The sequence below is a fragment of the Mustela erminea genome, chromosome 11 (assembly GCF_009829155.1).
Source record: "Mustela erminea isolate mMusErm1 chromosome 11, mMusErm1.Pri, whole genome shotgun sequence".
Lineage (NCBI taxonomy): Eukaryota > Metazoa > Chordata > Mammalia > Carnivora > Mustelidae > Mustela > Mustela erminea.
Window position 1 is genome coordinate 95,321,325 of NC_045624.1, and position 10,944 is coordinate 95,332,268.

The window sequence follows — 10,944 nt, forward strand, 5'->3', positions numbered from 1 at the left end:
CAGTCTAATCCAATCAAATAAGAGCTTTTTTTTTTTTTTTTTTTGATCCTATTTATTTATTTTGGAGAAAGAGGGTGATCAGGGGGAGGGGCAGAGGGAGAGAGAGAGAGAGAGAGAATCTCAAGCAGTTTCTGTGCTGAGTGTGAGTCTGATGTGGGGCTTGGTCTCATGACCTGAGATCATGACCTGAGCTGAAACCAAGTGTCAGATGTTTGACTGATGGAGCCACCCAGACGTCCCCTCGTCTTTTTGAATGTATCTTCTTTGACTTCCTGTATGCCCTAATGACCATTTCCAGAGATTTTAAATGTTGCCTTTGATAGTTATTATCGTTTTTGCTAGGGAACAGGTTTGTGGAACTTTTCACACCATCCTGCCTGAAGTCTGGCCATCCGTTTTCAGAAGCATCTGCTTACATCCACTTCCTGCTGGTCTTACACCGACACCCAGAACGACTGTGACCTTACAGTGGAGTGTTCACGCTAATTGTTCTGAGGCTTTCGTGAACATCTGGTTTCCTAATGCCCCTGCTTCCCTCCCTCTCGTGTACCTGTTTATAGTTTAATGTACTTGCTTATAAAAGCACATTTGAGTGATTAAATGACACTCCCTGAGGGAAGGTACCAGTGTTTGAATGAGGGTCCGTCTAGGAAATCCCTGCAACAGGTTGTTTACAGGGAAACCGACCTCCTCACGCTGCGTCATGTGAAGCCGGGCCCCGCTGGCACGCGCTTTGTTATAGACCGTCTGGGTTTTGATCTGTCATTCTAGGGATCCAGAGAAATACTAGGAAAATAGTGTTTTGATGCTTCCTCCCTGGAGTCTTCCCTGCTCATGATAGACATAGGAAGACCCGTCTGCTTTGATGCCTTCGGGGGTTCTGTCGATTCCTGGCACATTAGATTACCCCTGTGCCCTTTGCCCCTGGAGAGTCCTACCCAAGCACCTGCTGCCTGGTGTGGGAGCCAGGTCAGTCCTGCGGTGGCCCCTCTATTGTCGTCAGCACCCCGGCATCGTTCTCGGAAGTATTCTCTGACCTCAGTCACTTCCCTGATGTCTGTGGAATGTGAAGCTGGGAGGGAGGTTGCCGCAGAACTTTCCGTCCACCTAGCCCACCCTGTACCGTCGACTGCTGGCTCTCCTGCCTCTCCAGGCTACTGACATGGGCCCGCCCTGGGGTCCCGCGCGGAAGTCCCAGCCATATTTTGGCACCAGGGACTTTTGCCCAGAATCTGTCCTCCTGAGAGGTCTTCTCAGCAAGGAGAGGGAGGCTGCTCCTGAGAGCCGTTCCTCTCTGCTAAGAAAAACATTCATCTTTCTGATTCTTCCGTTATTGTTTTAGAGGCTGTGCTACATGGGGTAGCTGGAATCCTTAGGGACTATTTGGGAATCCTCTGAAACTGAATGTGGAGAAGCATTCCCAGAGGGCCGCCCCCCCCCCCCCCCCACAAATCACAGCCCCACAGAGAAGTGCATTTGCTGGTGTGTCTGCAGTGGAACCATCCCCTCCTCGGCCATGCTCTCTGTGTGGGGGGCCAGCAGGCAGGGGTCTGGCTGGGAAGGCTCCCCCTGCTAATGGTGGTGTGGTCCTCCTCCCCCACGTCTCACCTGGCACGGCCTCGGGGCCCCTCTCCAGGCAGCACTTATCAAACCAGGAATTCACCAGCCCGCTTGTTTCCCTGGAGCGTTTGCTTAATTCCATTGCTGAGCTCACGGAGACAAACCTGGAGGAACATGGCTACATCTGTCCCCACTGCCTTTCCAGGTGCCTGTGGCTGTGACACCAGCTGAGTGGCCTCTTACAGCAGCGAGAGCTCCAGTGGTGGCCACAGTACGGCACTGGATGTGGCAGGACATCGGTTTGGCTGCTAGAAACCTCCCTTACCCTTCCAGTATTTATGTCACCCCAGATGGACGGACACCCGACCCACAGAAATTTCATTCTCTTTGGTAATCAGCATTGGATTTTATTTCCTTTAGGACAATGTGCCACTTCGTAAGATTTTCTTCTTTCTTTCTTTCTTTCCTCTTTTTTTTTTTATTTGAGGATTTTATCAATTGGCTTGAGAGAGAGAAAGCACAAGGAAGGGGAATAGCAGAGGGAGAGGGAGAAGCAGACTCCCCGCTGAGTAAGGAGCCCGATTCAGGACTTGATCCCAGGACCCTGGGACCATGAGCTGAGCCAAAGGCAGACACTTGATGACTGAGACCCCTAGGTGCCCCAATAGGATTTTCATTTTAGGATCTTTGTTCTCTTATGGAGATTTAATGGGGCCGTGCTTGGAGCCTTGAAGAGCGATAAGACCACATGAATTCCTTTCTGTCTATTCTCTGTTTGTTTGCAGATTGCTTATGTGGCTTTTGGAACCACAGAAAGAAAATACTAATTGGAAACTGACCCAACCTGCTCACTGAAATAATGTTGGTGGCTGTCTTAGAGACGCTTGCTTTTCTTGCCTGTTGGAGGATTTCTGTAACTCTGTTGATCAGAATCACACACATAACTCATTTCAACAATGAAGACATTTTCCAGATCCTTCTGCTTCAAGCAGACATCGTCTTCCATTACTCAACATGGAAACCATGGTGTGGGGATTTCAGCTTGGTGGATAATGGCTCCATTTACAGTCCAACTTTCTCTTTAGAAATGAAAAGGGAAATAAGGAAGAAATGCCTATTTGTCAGGATGGAGAAATGTAGACAATCTCTCATACCATTGTCAGCTTGACAAAAGGCATGGTTTATCTACCTAGATTCTGGAGTCTTTCTGAAATGAAGGAAGGCATTCAGAGATCATGAAAACACATGGGAGACCGATGAGAGAGCCAGTCTTACAGCTGTGACCTCACTGCACACTACCCACCCCCACCCTCTGAAAACAAAACGTTGCATGGTTCTTGATTGTCGGGTAAAATGCTATCGTGTCGGAGATGAGGCCACTTCTCTCCCTCCTGCCAATGTGGCTGTTGCTGCACGCCTCCAATGGTCCCTTTCATTATTCCAAGAAGAAAGGAAAAAGCGATAGAAATGTAAGTCCATTTTTGCTAATGGGAGAAGAGAGCAATCCTGTTGTTAGGTCATCAGATTCTAACAAGGGACTTAATGCACCGGTGATTCATCAAATGGGGGCTCTGCTGTGACATCCAGTGGGCGAGAGGGCTGCTCTGTACCCCTGCGTGCACAAGGGAAGGGCACCCTGATCCCCAGGAGCTCAGTGGGGTCTTCACCCGGCAGAATCAATTTGGAAAGTGACACTCTGGCCGTAGAGGGGAGCTTCATGGACAGAGGTGTGTCAACGCGGGCCAAGCTTCTCTTTACTGTGAGGCTGTGTCTCTGACCCACTGAGATGCTGCTTGTAAACTCAGAAGGCTGTGGAGGGTCTTTGCCAGGACCATTTGTCCCCCAGGAGAAGCTCGGGCACCAGCTGCTGAGATAGCTTCGACCCGCTCTCCTTGCAACCATTCTGATCAGCGCAGGCAGGGATGAGAATGTTTTCTGGACCAAACTTGACTGGGGCTGAAGTCAGAAAGGCAGCCGTGATGAAGGGACTGGCTTTGGAGTAAGGCAGCCTGCTGTGTCGCACCTCTGCCACAAGGAGCGGCGTGACAGTGACCAGTCTCCAGACTCTTTGCCTCTCCCAGTTCCACCTTTTATGAAGAGGCAGTGCCATCTGTCATGCTCTGTGGACACAGGGTACTTGGCGAGAAGGTAGAGGTCGGAAGAAGGCAGGTGCGTGGACCATGACACAGGACCCCGCCCTGTGCCGTGTTGGCACTCCGCTGACCACGGTTGGGCCATGCCGTCCTCTGTTCCCTGGCCGCTGTGTCAATTGAGCATGTCACCCAACCTCCAGGCTATCTCATTTCACTTTTGTAAAAGAGGGACCGACATAGCAGCCTCGAGGTCCTTGGGGACAGAACAGGGCATCTGTGCTCAGTGCTTCACGACGGAACCGTGCGCCCCATGCTCGCGACTTCTGTGGACAGGATCATCTCTCGGACCCTGACGAGGAGACGTGGCAGTGTCCGGCTCAGTCGGGTGCTCGCACAGCCAGCCGCCCGCCTCCCACCCTCCTCGCTTGCTCCCCGCTCGCTGACGTCTGGCTTTTAAAATGCGCGTGCCTGTGTGTCTCCCACTGACACACTGCTTGTCCTTGCTTGAACACTAGTGACGCAGATGACGTTCAGTGTATGTGGACCAAACTCTATCCCGGACGGCGGCCGAATAAAGGTTACAGGCACTTCCGTGGGCGGGTAACGCCGTTCATTTCTCTTTCCGTGATCGCCGGCTGTGCGCCTGGCGGGGGCACGGTGGCGAGCCGCGTCAGACTGGTGATCGCACGCATAGACGAAGGATCTTTGGCTGCTTTGGAAGCTTTTAGACTGGAAAGCGCACGAATCAAAGAAATCCCTGATGGAAGTTAGATCATGGCTTGAGTGTGCAGGTGACAGGCAGAAAGGAGAAAGGGAAGCTGCCATAAATTAGATTCCTGCGCCATGAACGAATTCACTGACCTGCAGAGATTCTCCCAGTAACTGAAGATGACCTGGTTTTGTAACTCTCTGTCCAGGGGTCTCGTTGACTACTCCAGAGACGTCCCGACACACGTGCCAGCCTCTCCCAGGAACGCTTTCCTGCGGGTGCTCTCCTTCCTCGAAGAGCTTCATAATTCAAGTTGTCTAGAGCAAAGCCTGACGTCGCTTAGTGCCAATGAAACTTCATTTTGAAAGAATTTTTAAAAATTAGTATGTATATGCTCATCGTAGACTTCATTAGATAGTGATTGGAATTTAGCGTGAATTTTTAAAAATGGATAAGCAAAGTACGCCCACGGGGCTGCACCCTGCACAACGGTGCGTGGGGACCCTCCCATGCGTAGGAAGTGAGGTCGTCCGTGCACACTGTCCCTCCCACCTTCGTGCCTCCTGTCGTGCGTGCTCTGATCCCCGCTCTCATTGGCTCACCTGCTTTCATCTGTTTGCTGAAGAAATGTGAGCTGCTTCACGCCAGAGCAAAGGGTTCTTTCATTTGGATCGTAGCCTGTGCAGAAAACAAATTGGCCTGGGTATCTGTTCACTGCCTCGCTTAGTGCCAGACGTGGCCCCGGAGAAGTTCCAAGGAAATCATGCTGTCGCCTAGCATCCTTATCAGACAGTAGTGACTCCCGAGTCCCACGTCTGGTACGTGGGGGGAGGGGAAGCTTTCCAACCCGGCCGGCCAGCCAGGCCCAGCGCCGGCAGCACACGCTGTCAGACGTCATGACCATCAGATCAGAAACACGCTCCATGCTCTCCTGTGCCCCCAGGATACAGCTTCACATGCAGACGGAACCCACGGCTCTGCAGACCCACGTGCCTGCAGCCGTCCAGACCTCAGGGCCTCCCCACCTGAGACGTGGAAACACACCCGACGTGGGAGGCCGTGGTGAAGGTGGGGTTGGATGGGCCGGGTTGGTGGGCAGCTCAGTGTGGAGGTCCTGCTGCTGAGCAGGAGTGGCCAAGACACACACCTCCTTCAGAGACTCCTCCACGCAGTGCAGGAGAAGCCCCAGGAGGCTTCTCTGACTGTTTCCATCCATATTTTGTCAACCTCATCAACAACCTCTCGGCCACGAATGGATTTGAGACCATCAGCCCTGAATGACGGGAGAGGTTGGGGCCACACTCACATCTGGAGGAAATTTGAAATCGGGGGAGGAGCAGAAAATCAGAACCCGGACTAGGATCTCGGGGTGCTTCGAGTCAGTGAGCAAAGTCACGTTATCTTGGGCCTCCTCCTCCACCAGATGGATTCCCGTGTCCATGTGCGGAATGCTGAAGTAAATGAGGGTGCTTGTAAAGGTCTGGGAATGGGATCCGTTCTTTTCATTCACTGGATCATTTGACTCATAGTTATTAGCTCCAGGTACCTGGGGTAGATGTGTTAATGAACAAAACTGACACAAACTTCTGTCATCATGATGTGTTTATGTCTTTGTTTTTATTCTCACGGGTCTTTATTGAGATGCTATTATGTGCTCCGCACCAAGTTAGGCACCTAGGACAGGCAGTAGAATAACAGTTTTTGGAAGCTCCTTAAGTTCTTACAGGTGGCCCTGAGATCGCTCTGCGGTGTGACTGTCACCTCACACGTGGTCATTTGTCCACAGCTCCACAGTGGGGGGGGGGCGCACCCCTCAGACCAGCTTCCCCCATTGTCCCTGCACCTGCTGGGTCTGGGTCCAGGCGGGAGAACCGCTTTATATGCTGCTCATTCCTTCTGCACCCCCGTCCCCTCTCCACTGCCACACGTAATCCTTAGGGACCTGGGAGCCGCTGTGCTTCTCAGGGTCGGTCCCGGCCCGGGTCCCGCTTCTTGAACTCAGCGCGTTGCTTTTGGTTTGCATTCAGCTTCCGTCTTTTACTGACACAGATTGAAGCCAGGATCTGCTGATTTTGTGTTTTAAAGATAAATCCGTGTCTGTGTCGGTGGGTTACAGAAAACTGCATAACTGAGTTCTGACGTCTGAGTATTGCATTTTTGAAAGTCCAGACTCTCCCATCAATTTGGAATACTTACTTTCCTTTACCGTATCCCTACGGGACATGGACTCAGAATTTCCCCTCTTAGGTCCGAACAGCTGTGACTGTGTTTCAATTTCATCTGACTTCCAGGTTTGGTGATGGGTATTCAGTGAAGATTTGGCTCGGTCAGGAAACAAATCGGCACAACGTGATTTCGGACTGCTTGAAGCTCCATTTTCCAGGGATCCAGTTTAAGGTAGCACTAAAATTCTGCATTCCTCCTTTGTTTTCAGCCTGAGAAATCGGATGAGTGTGTTTGTCCTTTTCTCTGTTTTAATTCTGCGTGGTTAAGAGATAGTGCCTGCTGTGTGGCCTGTCTGCAAAGCACAGGGCACACGTCCCCGCACACAATAGCATGGCCAGTGGATATCGCTTGGCTGCTGTGAGTCCGGACACCATGCCTGTCTGACTGCTCTGTTGGGTGTCCCCGAGTGGACCGTGATTACATACCCCCACGACCTGTGGGCACAGCCTTCTTGCATGGCTTGTTTTGTTCAGGAAGGAAGATTGCAGAAGGTAATGCCTTCCAGGTGTTGGCTCTTGGGTTTCTAGACTTGCTGATTTCAGCTTTACTTTACAACGAATGCCCTGCGCTTGGGACCCTAATCCTCTACTAGATGCAAAGTGTGATGCCTGGACTAGCAGCATCTCCTTCCCCGGGGAGCTGCTTCAACCTACAAGATCTCAGGCCCCAACCTCCTGAATCCAAACCTGCCTTTAAGAAGGGGACCAGGGGACACCTACGCACGTTAACATTTTAGAAGCACCGCCCGTCCACAGGATCTTGGATAACTATGTGATTCCAGTGGGTCATACATAGGGTGTATCACCTATCACCTATCACCTGTGAATTCCAACGAGAGTCACGGAGTAAAACCTCCCCCTGGTAAGAAGCATGCTGTACGAGACCAGGCATTCATGCTCAGGGTCTCTTCCAGACTTCCAGTAACACCCCTGCTGTGAGTCCCTTGCACATGTGAAAAGAGGGTGGAAGATTTCCTCTCTTACCAAGAGCTGCTCGCTAGCTCACGGGGAGGACAGCAGGGAGCTCTGCTCAAAGCCCGAGTGAGGGTCAGGTGCGACCATGCTTCCACCGTAAATTCCTCCTTCTTTCTCAGTAGGGCGAGGCACCTTCTTACCCCCAGGGAGGGCTTCCACATGCTGTGGCAGGGTGGGGATGTACGAGGGATGACAGAGCCACGCAGGCACGAGGAGGACCACGTACCAGCTGTGACGTCATCTCCACGTGTGCATCGGAGACCCTCAGACCCGACCCACCCTCCCGCTGCTATGGAGACGTGTGGTTTGAAGAAATGATAATTTATTTATCACTTAAGTGCAGTGTGGTCCATCTTACTGATTGCTTGTCATGTGATACAATTTACAATTTGTTTTTGGTTTTTAGGGGCAGCGTCTGAATTTGTTGGAATACCATGTTCCGAAACAGTGGGAATGCTTAGCAGACCTGTTCCGCGTTCTAGAGAACAACAAGACCTTGCTGCATATCAAACACTACTCCATCAACCCAACCACTTTGGAACAGGTATGGTACTGGGAATGCTTTGGTCGTCTGCATTTCGGTGTGGGCTCGAGGCCTCCCACAGCCAATTTTAAAATGAGCCAGATGACTTCTTGAGGTTGTCTTTTCCTTAAATTAATCACTGGCTTTACTGAATAAGACAGTGAGAGTGAGGAGGTCTGTTTCCTGTCTGCTGTCCTGTCCACTCAAGGTATGTGGTCGGTAGGCTCCCATCTGTCCACACTTACACTGGGCATTCACTGGGCAAGCCATGCCCCATTAACCTTCCCTTCTTCGTTTGGCTCCCCCGCCCCAATGTCTAAGGGGACTGCACCATAGCTGAGCCATTGCTCACTTTGGGAAGCAAAGTGAACTGAGTGCCAAAAGATAGAATTAAATGCCACCTTCATTCTTAAGCCATATGCTCAAGGCATCCCGATTTCCAGGTGGCTTAGTGACCATCCCTACATTGAGCTGCGTCCTCAAAGGATTTTCCTGTTTATGGAGGTTTCCAACTGGGTGGTATGAATGAAAGCTTTGTGGGGTTTTTTTTTGTTTTTTTGTTTTTTTTTTGAAAAGTTGGGCAGCACTTGGAGGAGATGTCCCTTTGTGCAACAGTTGAGAAGAGAAGGTCTGGTGTCCTCACAGGTTCATAATGATTTTCATCATTTCTTTCAGGTATTTATTAATTTTGCTACTGAGCTACCGAAATCTTCACCATCTAGTGCGGCTGCCCCCACTGGCTCTTACCAGCCCCCTCACCTGCCTGTCTAAGGACCTAAGGGGATGTTTCTAAGAGGAATAATACCTTGTCTTTTATTCCAATTTATCACCTCGGAGGAGCTGGGATTCAGGCTCCATGTGGTCGGACCCCTTCTCTCTTCCTTTCCTCTTTGAAGCTGTTGGTTAACTCATAACCTGCCGGCTGGAAGATTGTTTCTGTAGACTTTTGGAAAGTTCCTCCCACATGGCTAATCCCTCTGACAACTGGGGTGGGGGGGACAGATCCTTCATGACATGGGTGCAAGTGAACCCAGAGTCCAACCTGAGACATTTGGAGCTGTCAAAGGCTGGCCATTCCCGAACACTCCACTGTACTTTTAAGGAAACCGAGGTGGCCAGGGCTAGTAACTTTCCTAACTGGTTTATGTAGGAAGTAGTACCACATACTGTTTTCTGTTTCTGTCCTCTTTCATCATCAGATAAGAGATCAAGAGGTTTTTTTTTTGTAATACTGGATATTATATGGGAAGACATATAAAAATTGCCACTTCTTTCACACAAAAGATGTTTCTTTAAAAAATTGGAATGCGGAGCTTTTTAGCAAATGCTTTAGCAAAATTAAGTCAGTTGAACTTGATACTCTATGTTGTATATAAAAGTTATGCCAGATTTTCATAGATTTTAAATATAGGCAGGGATGGAAAGAAAAAGAATGTGGATGTGTTTTCTCTTTTTTCTTCATTTCTCAGTTTCCTTAATGCCTCCTGGTATTCTGAGGCATATTCTAGTTTCAAAACCAATGATGTATGATGACTAACATCATAATTCTAAAAAAAAGAACAGTGCTGTAAACTATCTAGTTACTTCAAATTGTACCTGCAAAATTAGTACCATATGTAGTAAATAAACATTAACTTTAAAATGCTTTAAAGTTTTCTAACAATTCTGCCATTCTCAGAATGACTTTTCTAGCATTTTTAGAGATAAAGTGCCATGCTGTGGCACTTGACATTGGCCAGAGACACTTCACATTCTGCACCTGAGAGCGAAATGTGTCAAGTCCTTTTGACCACCACTGAAAACAGTTTCTAGCCGGACATTTCTGAGCCACGAGACACTTCTCAACCTTCTCTGAATAATGCTTTTCTCAAATTGCCATGGAGCGCTGCGTTAATTTCATTTTAAAATTTGACCTTATCTAGTTAAATTTTTGAGTGATAGTAGCTTGTGGCCAAAGGAGCCGCTTTGCCAGCACATTACTTTACTAACGCAGGATTTCACCGAAATCTGTCTTTCCTGATATCATTTGATACTGGAGATCTTTTTAACCTGTCAGGATTCAGCCAATCACAGAGACTTTTGCTGAATGATTTGATCCACGTAAATCCCATGAATTATGCTTTCTTAAGGTTTAGGGTTTAGGATTTCTTACAGTTTAAGGTTTAGGATCCCGCCACCCCCGCCCCGCCCAGTTCTAACAGTCTCACTGTCAAAATGGGAGATGTACTCCTTCGTGATGATTGTTGTCGAATCCATCCATAAAAATCTGTGACCCAGGAACATGTTTTCACTGCGGTGAATAAACGAAATGTGCTTTGATTGAACCTGATTCTTGGAATAAACTTGTGTATTTTCTGGCATCGTCAGGGATCCCGTTTAACCGAGCTAGGGAGGCAATATACCTACTCAAGATCTTTTAAAGCTTGAAAAGGTTATAATTTGATTGAGCTTCCGACTGTGATGTTCTGCTCGTAGGGATTCTTTCCCGCCCTTTGAGCCGCTGTAGTCTTCGAGGTTGTGCTTTCAGGTAAGCCTTTGAAGAATAAACAGAAAGAAAAAAGAAACTCAGTATGTGAAAGCACCATACCCCAGAAGACTGGACAGGAAAGGTCAAATCTTATGTTAGTGTTGAAAATGTCATTGCATTTTTAAGTCATGCAGATGTTTTATGCCTGTAGAGTTAAACATTTGTCTTAAGACCTTTGGGCTTATGGCCATACAATGGAGACTTTTAAACAAACGGCCTTCTTCTGAAACCACTCGGAGTCGAGTCCTTCTTAAGGCCGAGATCATCATGATTATTCCTGTCCCAGGAACCCAGCTTTATTATAGGGTTTATCTTTACCCGGATATTTAAAC

The 10,944-nt window shown here is 48.9% G+C and overlaps 1 protein-coding gene across 1 annotated transcript in view; it reads left to right on the top strand.

Annotated features, from left to right (window-relative positions):
* ABCA13 (ATP binding cassette subfamily A member 13) overlaps positions 1-10,408 on the top strand; it is a 323,477-nt gene extending 313,069 nt beyond the window's left edge. The window contains exons 60-62 of the mRNA XM_032305346.1: positions 6,654-6,759; positions 7,969-8,106; positions 8,761-10,408. Of these exons, the coding sequence (XP_032161237.1) occupies positions 6,654-6,759; positions 7,969-8,106; positions 8,761-8,856 (340 nt within the window). The 3' untranslated portion in view covers positions 8,857-10,408. The remainder of the gene's footprint in view (positions 1-6,653; positions 6,760-7,968; positions 8,107-8,760) is intronic.
* The last annotated feature ends 536 nt before the right edge of the window (positions 10,409-10,944 follow it).